We start from the raw sequence: 17,332 nt of genomic DNA on the forward strand, positions 1-17,332 counted from the left end.
TCCTCTCTGGTAGAGGAGGTAGCGCCGATGCAGTCGTCAATGTAGCGACCGTAGAGTTCAGGTTTGGAGCCGTTGTATTGGCTAAAAAATTGGTGTTCGACAAAACCTACAAAAAGATTGGCATAGCTAGGTCCCATTTTGGTACCCATGGCTACACCATTGGTTTTTTTGAAGAAGTTGTCCCCGAATGAAAAACAATTGAGTGTGAGGACTAGTTCGGCTAAGCGTAGTAGTGTTTCAGATTTAGGTTCCTTAACAGTACGTTGATCAAAAAAATGTTTAAGGGCCAGAAGACCTTCGACATTAGGAATGACAGTGTAAAGAGACGTAATATCCATGGTGAAAAGAAGTTTGTTTTGGCCAAGGAAATTAAAGTCGCGAAAAATTTGAAGAGCGTGTTGGCTGTCTTTAACATATGATGGTAAAGTTTTGACGATGGGAGCCATAATTTTGTCTAGATAGCTGGAGATAAGTTCGGTAGGGCAACTGCAAGCCGAGACAATGGGCCGACCCGGGTTGTTAGGTTTGTGAATTTTAGGTAAAAAGTAAATACAAGAAGTTCTGCGAGTGGTTCTGATGAGATTATTTGCTGAGGCCGGCAATTCTTGTTTAGTTATGAGTTGGTTGATCGTATTCTTGATGGTGTTTTGATTGCTGGCAGTGAGGTCTTTGTCGACCTTTTGATAAAAAGAGGTGTCAGAAAGTTGCCGCAAAGCTTTTTTTTGGTAGGGGTCGGTGCGCCAAACAACGACTGAGCCGCCCTTATCGGCCGCTTTGATAACTATGTCTTTGCGTTTTCTAAGGCTTTTTAGAGCCGACCACTCTTCAGGAGAGAGATTGGAAAATTTGGTAATACGATTGAAATTAAGTTTGTTGATATCGTGGCGACATTTTTTGATAAAAAAGTCTAATGATACTAACTGACCCTCCGGAGGAGTCCATTCAGACTTTCGAGTCTGAAGTGTTTCGAAAGTGTCTTTGTTCGAGGTGTTAGAATCATCCTCTTTGTCGTGAAAAAAGGCTTTTAATTGAACGCGGCGAAGGAATTTTTCTACGTCTTGTTTAATTGAGAATTCGTCCGTTGTTTTAGAAATGGGAACGAAATTTAACGGTGGCTAATTTACCATTTCAACTTTGATATATCCAAATTATTTCGTTACCCCCACCGACGCAGCCCCAAACAGTTTCTTTAGAAACTATCAGCCTTTATGCCTGGATATCAGCCTCGTTTTTTTTGTTTGCGTTTTTATTGACCTCGAAACAAAGAACTCGGTCAATATCCAGCCATCTAGACATCACGCTCGGTCAATGACGCAATGATTTACTGTCTGCCATAGAATTATCACATCACTTCTAAGAATTTGGTATCTGATCAAACCGGGAATCCTTTAGTTGATATTTTTCTTTATTCTCATGACTTTTCTGCTCGATATTGTATCGATATTGTAAGGAGAAATTCTGTCTTTGTCACTCATGGAGTAATTAACCAAAAGGGCTCACGTTGCACATATAACTGATTATGCAGGCTAAAGTACTCAGCCTGAGCTTAATCGGATTTAAAAATACGAGAAAGACATTAAGAATTTTAATTTTCATTTTGCCTGTAAAGTAAGAGGGGATCAGTCCTCGCCCTTAATGTAATCTGGGCTTCGCTTATTATCTGCCCATCTAGTGGACGAAATCGTTAAGACTTTCAGCGGCTCAAAAACCGCCTGAGGAGCCTAAAATATATATTTAGGTCCTTAAACACAACTGATGATAACTTCATGAGCAACTTGAAGTTTTTTAACGAGAATTTTTGCTGGTAATGACTTCATGAGCAACTAGTTTGAAGTTTTCCAACGAGAATTTTTGCTTTTCGGGAAGATCATCAAGTTTGTTTGCAACACTTTATAATTACTGATCCCCATGAAATTTTATTGTTCTCTCTCTGCATTAAATCAACGATTGTAGTCTTTAAGATGACGAAACAACTGTATGAGGAAAACGGTCCTTTATGTTAGCAGGGAAATTATCAGGGGTAATATAATTAAACGCGCTAACTAAGCATGCTGCAATATTAAAAATATTGCAGTGTCCAGGCTGCAAAATTAAAAATACTGCAGTGTGCAGGTTACAATTATTAGATATATTGCAACTTGTTTTAGGAAATTTAAGGTATAAAGCGCACCAAAACTGATAGCTTACCACATTGTCAACATTACAGTTTGCGTTTAACTCTCGTTCATTGCAACTTAATTTTTTGTTTCGAAGTGCCACTTTAATCAACTAAAACTTTCAAACACTGAAAATAAATACAGTCACGGAGACTGATAGTATGAAGCACAATCTATTGCATTAAGAAGTATTATATTCATCAGTTTATTTCTAGGAAATAACAATTCTAGTGGAATTAGTGCTAACAACTACTGACTGATTACTACCCTCTTGATCGCATTTTTCCGGACTTACCATTTTAACCTCTCGTGCAGTATAAATTTCCCTAGCACCGTTTTCGTCCTTTTTCTCTACATCAATTACAGCCTTTTTTGAAAGAGAACCCTGCAAAATTTCGCTTGCTTCCCTTTTGAGTGCTGATGAGGTACATTTATATGCTCTTGACACCATCGGAAGACCGATGACTGGTCGTTTCTAGGATAAGTTGTTCTGAAACACCACCATCATACAACCGCGTAGCACAAGAACGCTTGAGAGAGTGATTAATGTAGTGGCCAACGAACTGCGCTTTTTTCATAATTTTCTTTACAACATTTCCTAAACTTTCTCTCCCTGCTGCCCTTTTGTAGTACCATATTTCCCCATTTGACTTTGGCAAAGCGCGCAAATAAAATGCGTTGTCGTTGGCTTCATTTGGCACGTGAGACAAGTATTGTTTATACAGCTCAACAGGGCATCGCTCAACATCTGTCAAATTCTTATATGCCCGGGCAACTTTCCTTTTGATACGCAAATAGCTCAATCCCCCATTATTTGTCTTACGGATATCCTCGGTATACTGCAAAAATTCACGCCCCAATTCGTCACACTGTAGAGACAACTGTGAATTTCTTAGTCTCAAGTTTCTGTGTTCTTGCCCAGCCCTCAGAGCAAACTGAACGCCTAAAACCCAAACCAACGTATCGCGAAGTAATTCTGCATTTCCACTACCTAGAAAACCATGTTCCCACAAATAGTTTTCTTGTTCCTGTGTTATCAAATTTGCATGGTTAACATCTACTCCTATACCTTGCCGTGCTCTTTCTTTCATTATAAAGTTTAAAGCAAAATTCCGATTTCTAATTGTACAACCTTTCTTGTCGATCAAAGTTATATTTCGCTTACATTGCACACGTAAATACGTTTGAATGCTACTCAAAATTTCATAAATCGTCTTTCCAGGATACTCTTGGCCATCTTCCTTTCTCACTTCTGCAACAAAACGAGCCAATGTAAAGTCCTACATCTCGTCGGACATCTCGTCTATATCTTGTTGAATTACTGCCTCGCCACTGTAATCTTGTTTCAAAACCGCTTCATTTCTCTGCTTCTTCCACTCCTCAAAGACTTTCAAAACCCACGCCCATTTCTCGCATTCTGAAGCTGTAATTGGCGTTCTAAATCTTTGCCTATTTAAAAAAAGAAAATAGAAACGCCGCCTTCAGAAGTCGATAAAGAATTAAAGCACTGACAGAAATGTCTAAACGTTACACTACATTACCTCCGATTTCTGTTGAAATATCTGCCTTCGTAGAGCTCTGTGTAGTAAATAATCCCTCGTCTTCCAACGAATCCATCCTCTTTCTAAACCCAGGTTCGCACTGAGTAAAATGACTGAATTCTCTGGCTTATAAAGTATGCAAATTAGCAGTGTATCACGCCTTGCACGAATTAATTCCATCATTAGAACTGTTTTGAACAACTATAACAACAAGCTACAATAACAACCCTCGGCACAATTAAAATTTAATATATATTCATCGCAACAAAGAACAATAGCAATGAGCATCACAATCATCACACATAGGTGCGATGACACAGAACAATAGGATTTCATGGGGATCAATAATTATAACAGATAATTACTTCTGCACATGGCATTATGAGAAATATTGCAGCCAGCTTCGGCCTACGGCCTCAGCTAGCTGCAATATTTCTGAGGCCGTAGGCCGAAGCCGGCTGCAATATTTCTCATAATGCCATATGCCTCAGTAATTATCCATTAAATAATCTGCATTTCAGGCGGAATTATTTTGCATTCCATGCCTGAATGCTTCTTTCCCTGCCACGAGATTGGAAGGAAGATGTAGTTACCAAGGTAACGAGATGACGTTGGCGTGTAGCTCTCACGCGATCACGCGATCTCTCAAACACCGTATCGCTACAAGGCACTGTCTGATGTATTGTTGATATTCGGAAGTACAGCGAGATCCTTTCCTGTCGCAAAATGGTTGCCCACGCTGACATTCTTCTGTTAAAGTGTGCTCAGTTTCGAAACGAAAGTCAATTTATCGATGTTCAATTAAAAGTTGGTGAAGACATCTTTCCAGCTCATCGCATCGTGTTGGCTGCGAGTAGTGATTATTTCTACGCCATGTTTACAGACGGAATGAAGGAGTCCAACCAGGAAGTGATCGAGCTCAAAGATGGAAGCATCTCACCAGATGTTTTAAAGATTATACTGGACTCTGTGTACACTGGAGAGCTTCGTGTCGACAATAAAACTGTATCCAAAGTTCTTGCTGCCGCAGATCACCTTCAAGTCGCAAGTGTTGTTCATCAGTGTTGTACTTTCTTGTTGAAGGAGTTCGTGAAGATTCGCTTCGACTTTGAAACTTACTGTCGCATCTGGGGAATTGCGTCGAGCTATAAGCTGAAAGATCTACAAGACGCTGCAGAGTGTACTGTGGCTAAGATGTATAAAGATGTCTGCGAGAGTAAAGAATTCCTAACGCACATCGATGGAAACCAATTAGTCAGCCTTCTCAGTCGAGATGACCTCAACGCACCTTCTGAAACGTTCGTCTTCAAATCAGTAATGCAGTGGATTAAACACAAGAAGGAAGAGAGGATGACAGTCGCAGCCAAAGTAATCGGAGCTGTACGTCTGGGGCTGGCAGACATTGGAGTTGTGATTGATGATTTGAACACGAAGGAGATGAAGCAAGTTCCCGAGATTTACACGCAAGTCCACGAGGCGGCAATTTATAATCTCAGACCTTCCCACAAACCTCAATCCGCTACGAAACAAATAAAGCCACGATCAAAGAGCCCGGTGAGTGAAGATGAGATTGAAACTTAAATGTGAGACCGAAAAGGCTACAGTAGTGGTTTTTTTTATACATGCAATGTATCTTAGGCCGAGTGTAATCAAGTTTGAAATCAGCAGTCCATGTTGTTTTCCATTATCCTCAATTGTCCTCGTTCATTTCGGTTATTTTATTCACGGTCATCATATTGGTAACCTTGCGATTATATTTTAGGTTCTCGTTGCTGTTTCGCCTCAGGCTGGAATACAGTACTTCAACGTCGAAGCTAAGGCTTGGAAACTGCTGCCAATGGCTACACCGCCAATTGAGGCCACTCACTGTTACTGTACATTATCTGTTGGCGATAACTTGTTTGTTGCCGCAAATGACTCCATTGGTTACTGCCTCTATTACTATAACCAAGAGGCAAATGTGTGGGAGAGACTTCCAAACCCATGTGGTGAAATAAAAAATCTGTGTCTTTTAGAGGACTACTTGTATGTAATCCTTGCCAATCCCAGCCTTGCTTCTTACCGCTACAATTTTGTTAAACGTAAATGGCACAACATTGGTGGTGAGTCCATCGATAATGCTCGTTCGCCCTCTAATGACTTGGGTCGTGAGTCCATCGATAATGCTCGTTCGCTCTTTCATGACTTTGGTCGTGAGTCCATCGATAATGCTCGTTCGCTTAGTGGTGCAGCTGTCTTGCATTCAAAAGTGTTTATTCTTTATGGGTGCTACACTCTTACGCATTTCGGTCGGGAAGTCTCCTCAGTCTCGCCGGCAGTTTTAACCTGTTTTGATGCACAAACAAATAAGTGGAAGACAGAGAAAGCAACAACCAATTTTTGTCACTTCGGATCCAGTCTTATAGTGGTCAACGGCAAACTTTACGTTGCTGGGGGTAAAGATCGGATTGACAGGAATAATCTTCCAAAAGGTAACCACGCATCTGTAGAAATGTACAACGAAGAAACCAACACCTGGTCTGTTGTTGAGCAAAAACGCATTCCCGCCAGCATTCGTAATGCAGTGGAAATAGAGGGGAGGGTGTACTTTTTCATCAATAATTTTCCAGTTGACAGTGGGATTAGAATCGCACATGGGAGTCTGGATTCTAAATGGGATGACTTAGCAAAAATCGACCAAAATGCAGTCCTTGGTTTCATGGTTGTGAGGAGGAAGGATGGGATGTGAAACACTAAATAGTGGACAGGGTGAAAGTGCTCTTACTGTATGCATTACTTTCGCCAGTTGGAACACAAACCTGACGTTTTGACTCGTAGTGCAGTTATTCATTAAGTAATTACTTAGACTTATACCATTAAAAATGATGTAAAAGTAAAGGATTCTCAAGGACCCCTTCCGCTCTTGTTCAAGCACTTTATATGTAGACATATTGTTACAATGTACATCACAAAATTACTTGGAATCTTGCTTCTTTTTAAGGAAAATGTGAAAGCGGGCCCACAAATACCTGTGTTCCCGATTAAAAATAGATGCTTTGATCATTTACCCACATAGCAGTGTGTATAACAAGGCCTTTTCGAAGGGGTGAGGGGCATTCGACTCTAGCGTTTTAATTAACTAAAGAGGTACTTCAAGACATTTTATTAGCAGTATTTTTCCATACTAGACAGAATGGAGGCGGTTGGGTCGTGTTCACCTCGTAGATATTCCTTTTTACGTCCTTGACTAGATTTTATTTTAAGTAACTTTTACTCTGTGTCGTATCGTTACGTAATCAGTTCATAACACAAGTGATAACAGCTACCTGTAATTTGTAGATATCAATATTTACCAAAAGAAAAAAAATCCTCTGAACTACTTGTTTTGTTGCTTTCTCCCCTTCTATTAGGTGATCCGGAAAATGTACGCATAGTATTTTTGAGCGGTTCTCCTTTAATCTACACACCGCTGATGAATTTTAGAACAACAATATGAGATGTACTTACGCCTTCCATTTCAATGTGCAAGTTCATTCGCAAAAATCTCCTGCATAACCAGTTAGACGCGCGTTTATGGCAAAAGCGCGCGTAGACGCCTGGCAGCAGAAAATGAGAGTTATTCAATAAAAAGCGTTCTGTCATCGAATTTTCCCACAGAAGACAAGGGATTGGTTAGTCGAGGAAATTTCTCAACAAGTTAATAAACGATACCCGATTTGTGCGGGTCCAGAAGGCTTCTCACATCTACTCGTTTTAATGACTATTAATGTATGAAAATTATCTATCTGAACTGCGCTTTTAAGAAATAAATATGAAAGCTTTCTTCGCAGTAATGAACACTACTTAAGCACTAGTGAAAATAGAGCACCTTTACAGTTATCAGATTTCAATCTGATAACTTACTCTCATATCTGGGAAATTCCTTAAAGCCGTGTGGCCTTAAATATCTTCAAGAAGCTACCGAGAGAGCAAAATGTAGTATGTGAAAGCGAAGAATGTTTGGCACGCATTGACGGAGATCAGTTACTCAGCCTTCTTAGCCCAGTCACCCCAGTGCACCTTCGGAGACATTAATCTTCATATCTGTGATGCAGTGGATTAAACACAACAATGAAGAAAGTATGGTGGTTGCAGCGAAGATTTTTGGAGCCGTTCCTCAGGGGCTGGTGAGTATCAAAACGTGAAAGAAGAGCTCAACACGTAATAAATGCGATTGATTCCAGAGGAAAATACGCTTTTGCTTGAGTCACTCCTGTACAGCTACGACTGAGCCTTCAAAAAGCTCCGAGTTCGCTACAAACAAAACAAAACCGAGTTTCATGAAATCGTTAACGACGTTACTAATCATTCTAGATCTCAGAAAAGGTCCTAGGCAGGGCTAACACGACTCACGGTTGGCTTCACTCAGTGGTCCATTATTACAATTGCATTATTAGAATCAAGAAAGGAAGCTGAAACGCACTGCACTCTTTTACTAAGGCACGAGCTATTTTTAAAGTCAGAATACTCCAGTTTGGCAAACACCTGATACGGTTTTCAAACAAATAAGAACTACAAAATAAGATTATATAGAATGCCATAGACAGGTGCACGTGTAGGAATACTATATGTGCGAGAAGAGATTCGAGGTAACAATTTGACGCCGTTTGGTGAAAAAAGGTCGAAGTTATATGGAGGGACTGCAAAGAAGCAACCTAATTTCATATTGTAATCGATGTCAGTCAGTGAGTTTAGAGTACATTTTTTGCATCAAATCGGTTTTTTTCGTGTCATCCATATTCTCGATAGGTTCTTGTGGCCATTATTCCTCAAGCTCAGATGCAATACTTTGATTTTGAAACCAAAGACTGGAAACCTCTACCATCCATGGCTCCGTTGACTGAAGCAAACGCGTGTTTCTGTGCAGAGTACGTTGGTAACCACCTGTATGTAGCGGCCAAAAAGGAGGAATATTTTGTTATATATCGTTATGGTACAGTTTGTAATACCTGGGAGGCATTTCAACCTATTATCTAGGTTGTAAGCATCAGATTAATTCCTTGTGTTCTATTGATTATCATATCTATGCAATTAGAGAATCGATGCCACCCCATAGGGTTCATTGAAAAACAAATAAGAGCTGGTGTGTAACTTAATTTTCCACTGGCGGCGCTTGTCCGAATGCATTTTGTAGTAAAGCGTCCGTAGTTTTCATCTCATGTTTGCTCGTAATTTAATGTGTAAGGGGCCAAACAAGATATAGCGGAAACTGGTTTTCTAGCTGGGATGAAAGACCTGCCATGGTTCGTCGATTTGATCCTGGAGGAATGAAAGGAAATCTAAGATATCAACTCATAGTGCTTATACAGAACCAACCTTTCGTAATAAACGATTGACTATGCATTGCAGGAAGAATTATTTCGATTGATTGCAATTCTGGTGCACCTTATGGTACAAGTGCAGGTGGTGAATTTACAATGAGCAAAGCAACAGTGGATCTGTCGTCAGGGAAAGTCACATTCCTAATAACAATCTCGGTACAGTGGAAATAGAAGAGATGGTGTATTTCATCATCAATAATTTCCCAAACGACAATGGAATTAGGATTCCACTTGGAGAAGTGTGTCCTGTGCTTAAAAATGAATGGGAGAAACTAAGAGAGGTTAATGTTAATGACGTAGTGTTGTGCCATCGGCCGATTAGGTTCCATTGATAAACATAAGCTTTCAAAGAAGAGTATATTTTCTCCCCAAGCAAAACAATATCCTGCCATGGAACTCCTTCTGAGTTAATAAGTTGTCTTCTGTCTTCTTTGTGCTTTTTCTCTTCAGCAAACTTTTGACCAGTCGGTAAACAAAATTGTTTTAGAATAAAATATCATAACTTGATTCTTTGAAAATTATACCTGTCTTTTGTTGACCAGCTGGGAAACATATTAGTACAAATTGATTAAGAAATAGGCTCCAATCTACATAAGGAAGCCAACTATTTGTCACCTTAGAATGTATGGATAATCATAAGTACTCCTGGCAAAGCCAGCCAATGCTTGAGAGGATTTCAGATGGAAATTTAATGCTGTCCTCATCCATTTTGCTTAGAGGCTTGACATTTAAGAAAGTAGCGTCTCTGGCAGATATCCTTAATTAGAAATTTTTTAGTGAGAAAACGTCGTATAATATCGTATTAGAACAAATACGTACAAATACAGCAGCACTTTTTCTACAATCGCATGGTTGCTTCGGTACTCAGTTGACAGCCCAGGACCATAATGCCAACATTGGCAGTCAAAAAGACTTTGCATCCTGGGGTGCCAACCAAGGGGAATTGTAATACAAATTGGTCTTTCCAAACAAAAACAAAACAAAACAAAAAACCAAGACTGGGTGGCAAAGCACATGTCTGAGAAGACAAGCAATGGTCATCTCTGGCCAATGCTTGATGTTATTGTGGAGAGAAAATGCCTCAAACCACAAGAGAGGCCAAACAGTCACAGCACCACACTTTCCTGCAAACATCGCCAGCAAACCTCGGGGTTATAAAGCAGATGCCATAGCTAATCATTCATCAAGATCTACGAATAATTAAATACTATAAATGTGTGCACTTTATAAGTCTACAAATATAAAATTAGTCGATAAAATAATCAAATGAATATAAAAGTGATCTGCACAGTAGAAAAAAAAAAAAAAAAAAAAAAAAAAAAAGGATCAAAGTCAGGTTTGTGTCATTCAAGCCAAAGAACTATCCCTGGCAAATTGCATCATTTAATAACAGCAGTAGGGATGATATTCGTTTGTTTGGCTCTGCATGGCTTTTTAGTGGATCACTATTCGGAAATGTATTAGTAATTCATATCCGTAATGAGAGATTGTATATTTTACGTAAATGTCAGAAAGAAACCGTAACATAAGAAAATAAGGGCTACTGATGTGATACACACAAAAGATATGTCACTAATAACCATTAACGTAAATTTAACATCAAAGTTCGAGATCTGCCCATCGAAACCTTTCGTGATTATAACTCTAATCGGGAAAAGTTTTCCCTATGGCCGTCACGAAGCAAGCTCACAAGATTCGTCGACGGTTTTTCCCTAAAACTCCTTGTGCCCGCCAAGTAGATTGTCAGTTGGCTGCCAAACGCCAAGTTCTAGAGAACAGAAGAAGGAAAATTACAAAAGCGATTGACCTAATTACGCTAAGAAATAAAAAGACAGTTTACCTGTTGACGATAGGGTCGAGAATTGGATGAGCCCGGCCGCCTTTTGTGGATTGCAACCATCACCGTGTTAAAAGCATCCGTGTTCAAGCATGCAATAGTAAATTTTGGATGATGATAGGAGATACATTTTACACCTAGCAGTACCCAAAAGGAAAACAAAAATCAAAACATTTTCTTTCCATCACTGTTTCAAATAATTAGATGAAAAATAAAAAACTTCTAGTTGTCGTAAGAAGGTTTATAACAACGATGGAGTTTGCGATTATGGACCTTCTGTGACTCTTTGCAAAGAAGCGGCCAAAGAAATACAAACAAATACAAAAAATAATCCCTTAATGAATACAAACCGGAATTGTCGAAGCTTTCATTAAGCTCCTCTAGTTCTTGGCAGCAGAAACACTCCTCTACCAACGGCATAGGCACACGCGCACCGCACAAACACCATCATTCGGTGTTTTCCATTCTTGAACTTGCATCTTCTTCATGGGCTTCTGTCTCCTATTCTTCATTTTTTTACCTGAGTGGGTTCTTCGCCAGGTTGATATGTCGGTTCGAGCTGAGACGGCTCAATTCCACTCGTGACGAAGAAGCAATTTGTCTTACAAATAGGCCGAACGATACAAAAACCTGTACCAATCTCTTCTCAGTGTTCCCCACATATACGTCACGGGCTTTTTTGGAAGACTGCTGAGTAAACCTTGTGCCCACGGTTTGAAAGCCAAACAGTGCGAAATACAAACTTTAAGAAAATATTCCTCAACAAACAGAAGGCTGTACGTAAACACAATAATGATCACAGTAGCCTTAATTTTGCGCGAAAACGTACTCGCATATTTTCCTCGGACATAATCTGTCCCTCGAAGCTCAAAGCTTTCCTTGAGCTTCGCTCTCAGAAAACCGTTCCAATTTTGTTTGGATAAATTTCGATCTATTTACCACCTCGAGCTTTTGTCGTAAATGCCATCATTGACACATGCCACTGTTACTGCTAAGAGATGATAATCGGGTTAATGCCCCAACGTGACCTGATTTCGATATCTTTGCAAAATAATAGTTGCATTAATAGGCGTACTCCAGTGGTAACTAAGCAATTACGACAGGCGACAGATGGGAATTAGCATAGTTTTCAGTGGGAGGTCATGTGAACTCGTCGCAGATATCGTAGCATTAAGGCGGCAAAAAGATGTTGGCCCATCGTGGAATTCTTCTCTCTAAGTGTTCCGAGTTCCGTAGAGAAGGTGAATTCATTGACGTACGTTTGAAAGTGGGTGATGCTTTTCCCAGCTCACCGAGTTATTCTCGCTTCGTACAGTGATTATTTCCACTCCATATTTACTGATGGGAAGGAAGCCAACCAGGAAGTGATCGAAATGAAGGATAAAATCATTTCACCGGGGATATTCAAGATCGTTATGGACTCCATCTACACTGGTGATCTTTATGTTAACCAGAAGAGCGTATTTGAGGTTCTTTTCACAGCTAGTCAGCTTCAGGTCGCAAGTGTAGTTCAATTGTGTTGTGATTTCATAAAGAAGGAATTCATAGAAAACGGAATTGACGTGAAGAACTACTCCGTGCTTTGCACAGTCGCCGAAAGACTCGGTCTGAGAGATCTACAAGAGGCAGCCGAGACCAAGATGGCACCCTTGTACAAAGATGTTTGCGAAAGTAAAGAATTCCTGACTCATATCAGTGCAGCTCAGCTACTCAGCCTTCTTGGTCGAGATGACCTCAATTCACCCTCCGAAGCTTTCGTTTTCAAATCGGCGATGAAGTGGATCAAATGCAAAGGTGAAGAAAGGATGGAAGTTGCTGGAAAAGTTATCGGAGCTGTTCGTCTTGGGCTGGTAGACGTGAAGATTGTGATTGAAGAGTTAAAAACAGAAGAAATGCAGCGAGTTCCGGAGGTAAACATGATACATCTGCAAGAATCCATGATGCATCACGTCATGCCTTCTCATGAGTTTGCTGCTGAGAAAGTGAACCTCGATCAATGAGTTCTATTGAAGTCAAACGTCCAACGCACTATATGTCGTTTAATCGATTTCACGAAATGTACGATACAAGTCAAAGCGATGCGAAGCGAGCGGTAGAAACGTTGTATAACTAGGACGGCTAGGAACACGAAAGTCAAAAGCGGAGAAGACTGTAAGCGAACTTGATAAAAAGAAACGTAACGATGGAAAAACACAAGTCAACTGAGCAAAAACGCATGCAAAGGGGCCTTAACGAGACGAAATTATACGAAAACACCTAACAGAATATTGATTAGGTAAAAGCGAGAAAAAAAAACACAAAGAATGCTGTAACGAGAGAGGAAAAATGCGTGTACAAACGAGAAAACAAACAAAAGAAACAAATACAGCCATGCGGCGGTAACAGAGTTCGGAGGGTGAAAAGTTAGGCTCTATAATTGCTTCCTTTATTTGCATCACAGCTTTTCCTAAGATCTCACTTCTTTCTCCACACCATACTCAATTTTCCCACAACTAGGTCCAAGTTTTGAAATCTTATGGAACACAATGTATATGTTATTTTGTTATCCTAATTATATCATCGACAGGCTTCGATGATCATCAATGGGAATCAGTCAATTATTCAGTCTCTCGATCGATGAGGAAAGTTTCCTACTCGGGGGTGTCTATAGTTATGTACAATAAGCCAGGGATTGCTGCGTTTTCCATAACGTAATCGAGGAATACTATATTAATGAAAATATGCATGCGCAACAAATTAATCAGCTGCTCTAATGTATTTTTGGAGCCTAGATCTCCACAGAACTCCACAGTGTCTGAAAAGGGGAATTTTTAATGATTGGCCCTTATTGTTTCAGGTACTTGTTGCCATTTACCCTACAAGCTTTATAAGGGACCCTAAGGCATCTCAAGAGGCTGAACGCATCAAGTCAGCCCGCATCATGCCAATCAGGTACAAAGGGCGTTTGTTATATTTATCAGTGCAACGCATGGCTTATTTTGACGTCGAAGCGAAGATATGGAAACCTTTGCCACCAGTAGCGCAAGTAGATGAAAAAAACTAGCTCATGCTTTTATGCTGAACGTAGTGGAAACTACTTGTTTGTCGCTGAACAAGATCAGCAAAGTGTTTATTCTATACATCGATATGATGTGGTAAATAACTTATGGGTTAAACTACCAAATCACGGAAACAACCACGAAGTTAACAGCTTGTGTTCTGTGGGTGACCATCTCTACGCCATAAGTGAATCAATCCCTCCACAAAAGTACAGTTTGACAAACAACAGTTGGCAATGGGGAGTAGGTTTAAAAGTAGAACACAAGGAAAAAATGAGTACTGTAGCAGCAACAGTAATGAGCACTAGAATATATGTAATTGATGGTTATCGCAGAGATGAAGGTGAAGGAACAAACAACAGTTCGGTCAATAAACCAGCTGTGGTTCATTGTTTTGACGCAAAGTATAATGTGTGGACAAAACTCGCGTCAACCTGCCATCCTCATTTCAATTCCAGTCTCTTTGTTGTCAATAACAGACTATGCGTGGCGGGGGGAAAGTTTTCTGGATCTTGTGCCACCTCAACGGCTCCATTATCGGACTGACAAAGTGGCGACTGGAAAATCACTCCACATTTGTAACTTGCCCCAGCTGCATCCAGCGCCTGACCAGCTCATAAGATTGGCCGCCATAGTTTGTCAATATGGATTCAAACTCCGATTACTGGGGTTCATCTCAAGTTGTTTGAAGTTTAAAATCCGCGAGTTTCGCAATGAAAGACAATATCTGCAATCTTTTGGTAAACTGAACTCATGCAGTTCAATAACCAAACTGGTGGTGGCGTTTACGACAAATGCTCAACAAGTTTAACACGGTTTTGTTTATTTAGTCGATTTTGCCAAGGTTTTACCCGGAACGTACAAATTTTGTCGGCGGTGCGTTTGAAAATTTGCCCGCTTCGGCCAAAATTTGTCAAGTCGCGACAAAACATCCGCACTTATTAAGTGTTGGTGATGACAGAAAATTTGTCCAAATAAACAATTTTGTCGCGAGTGCGGATAGGCCAAGTTAATCTTTGCATCACTAAGCGTTTACCACCGGTAACTATGCAACCATTACAAGTGGGAATTAATGTTTACAATGGGCGGTCACGCGAACCACCTATAAGACATTCTGGTTAGCTTCGTAGTTTCTACAAGCAGATATCTTAGCATCAAAACGGCAAAAAGAAGGTGGCTCATTCTAGACTTCTCCCCTCTAAGTATTTCGAGTTCCGTAGACAAGGTGAATTTATCGACGTACGTTTGAAAGTGGGTAATAAACTTTTCCCAGCTCAGTCACCGAGTTGTACTCGCTTCATACAGTGATTATTTCCACTCCATATTTACTGATAGGAAGGAAGCCAACCAGGAAGTGATCAAACTGGAAGATAAAAGCACTTCACCGGAGATATTCAAGATCGATTTGGACTCCATCTACACTGGTGATCTTCATGTCAACCAGAAGAGCGTATTTGAGGTTCTTCTCACAGCTAGTTAGCTTCAGGTCGCAAGTGTTGTTCAACTGTGCTGTGATTTCGTAAAGAAGGAATTCATAGAAAACAGAATCGACGTGAAGAACAAGAAGATGCAGTTTGAGCAGTGGCGTTTGGCAAGCTGGGGAAAAGTTGAATTTTCTCACAGACGATCCAATGCCTGCAGAAAGGTTCCAATCAGTGGCTGCGACAGTAATGAATTGTAAAATATATGTAATTCATGGCTATCAAGAACTTAATGGTCGTGAGCGGGTCGATAAACCAGCGGTAGGGCATTGTTTTGACCCCGAGAAAAATGAATGGCAACGTATAGCGCCAACCTGCCATCCTCATTTAGGGTGTAGTATTTTTGTAGTCAATAACAGACTGTGTGTGGCAGGGGGTTCTCGTCCAAGCACAGATCTTTTTGGGGCTCTATTTAATTATCCACTTGAGGAAGCGGAAGTGTATGACAAACGTAGGGACGCCTCGTCTATTGTGGAGCAAAAACATATCCCGTCAAGCAACTTAAGAGCGGTTGAAATTGAAAGGAGGGTGTATTTCTTAATTAACAATTTTGCTATCGACAGCGGTATTAGAATTGCTCCGGAAGAGAATTATCCTATTCACTTGGGTGACAGCTGAGAAGATTAGCAGAAGTAAGTAAAGACGCAGTCTTGTGTTATTTGCCTGTGAAGAAAGAGAACTTAAGATAAACAAAGTCGGTGACAAATCCAAGATAAGAATTTTCGCTCAGGTACAAATGTTAACATATGGAATGGAAAAGAAAAAGGTCTAGATGCCTGTTGCAGTGTAGTTTACTGGAAAGCCATGTTGTGATACCTAAACAAATGCACGCTATTAAAATTCACTGTTGTTTCAAAGAAGGAGTTTTAATGGGTGTTCAAGAGAAAAGGTTGTCGTTTGCTTTGTGTGCTATTAGCGGAGGGTATGGCACCTACAAACAAAATAATACGATACATTGATTGAGTAAAACTTTTTGGATAGCACCAAGAGAAGTGGGAAGGAGTCATGAAACAGAGCCGTAGATTATGAGTATGCCTTATCTTAAAGAGCTGCAATAAAAAGGTACATCGATGCCTTTCTTAAACGTGCACTAAGCATAAGAATTAAAAACCGGCAAAGGCCAAGGGATTATAAGCTAATCTCTGGTAAAGACATAATGAGTATCAAAGCTTAAAGCTCTGATCGATTACCTTGTAATATTACCTAATGGCCCAATAACGTTGTGAGTTTATTGACACAAGCTTTTTTTATTGATTAATTTCCCAATTGATAGTGGAATCAGAATTCCACCAGGAGAAAAGTATCCCGTGTGCCTTTAGAGACTTTAGATGAATTGGAGAATCTTAGAAAGGTTGACAGTAACGCAATTTTTTGCTACCTCCCAGTGAGAAGCGAGAGTTTAAAGACAGAGTAATGTTTGTAATGTAGGTTTTCATGAAGGTCAGTAGCGCTCTTTCCCTTTCAAAAGACGTACGTCAAGAGAAACGAGAGTTTAACAGCAGAATAACGAGAGTTGTTTCCATGTTTAACTTGTTTATTTTCTTGTAATGAGGGATTATCCACAAATTTCTCTCTAAATCACTTTCTCGGTTTTTTATGTTTCATTGTTGCCGGTAACAAGGAAGCTTTGCCATTTGTTATGATTAATTTAATTGAATAATAACTGAAGACGAATTGCTGAATAAATAACCTGCCAGTCTTTTCTTTTCTTCCTTGGTCAGCAATACCTTTCTGGCCATCGAAAGGGTCGAGTATAGAGACAACAGTTCATGCTATTGTAATATACCGGAGAATTATGGTTATGGGACTCATGTGAGCAAAAGAATAATTTAAATGAATAAGGTCTTTTAAAAATCGCTTTTTGACGCACTTTTTATAAGAATCTCCTCTGAATCTTATTCGTATATAAAATCACATGCAAAAACGGAATAATAGTCACG

At 39.9% G+C, this 17,332-nt stretch overlaps 2 protein-coding genes and 1 pseudogene across 3 annotated transcripts; 2 read left to right on the forward strand and 1 right to left on the reverse strand.

Annotated features, from left to right (window-relative positions):
* Positions 1-2,144: 2,144 nt before the first annotated feature.
* Positions 2,145-4,100, reverse strand: LOC111347344 (zinc finger MYM-type protein 2-like; annotated as a pseudogene). Its single transcript, XR_016000628.1, has 2 exons — positions 3,698-4,100; positions 2,145-3,605 (listed from the first exon to the last, which is right to left on the reverse strand). The product of XR_016000628.1 is annotated as a zinc finger MYM-type protein 2-like (transcript).
* Positions 4,101-4,334: 234 nt separating this feature from the next.
* LOC111347347 (kelch-like protein 12) lies at positions 4,335-6,743 on the forward strand. Its single transcript, XM_022954597.2, has 2 exons — positions 4,335-5,251; positions 5,460-6,743. Exons 1-2 carry the CDS (start codon positions 4,424-4,426, stop codon positions 6,423-6,425), a joined length of 1,794 nt encoding a protein of 597 aa, XP_022810332.2. The 5' UTR covers positions 4,335-4,423; the 3' UTR covers positions 6,426-6,743.
* A 5,238-nt stretch (positions 6,744-11,981) lies between these two features.
* LOC111347348 (kelch-like protein 36) lies at positions 11,982-17,091 on the forward strand. Its single transcript, XM_022954598.2, is given in 7 exon segments — positions 11,982-12,148; positions 12,150-12,855; positions 13,767-13,913; positions 13,915-14,193; positions 15,485-15,559; positions 15,561-16,005; positions 16,008-17,091. Coding segments are annotated over 7 exon segments (1,815 nt in total). The 5' UTR covers positions 11,982-12,059; the 3' UTR covers positions 16,082-17,091.
* Positions 17,092-17,332: the final 241 nt, after the last annotated feature.

This window comes from Stylophora pistillata, chromosome 4 (genome assembly GCF_964205215.1).
Source record: "Stylophora pistillata chromosome 4, jaStyPist1.2, whole genome shotgun sequence".
Lineage (NCBI taxonomy): Eukaryota > Metazoa > Cnidaria > Anthozoa > Scleractinia > Pocilloporidae > Stylophora > Stylophora pistillata.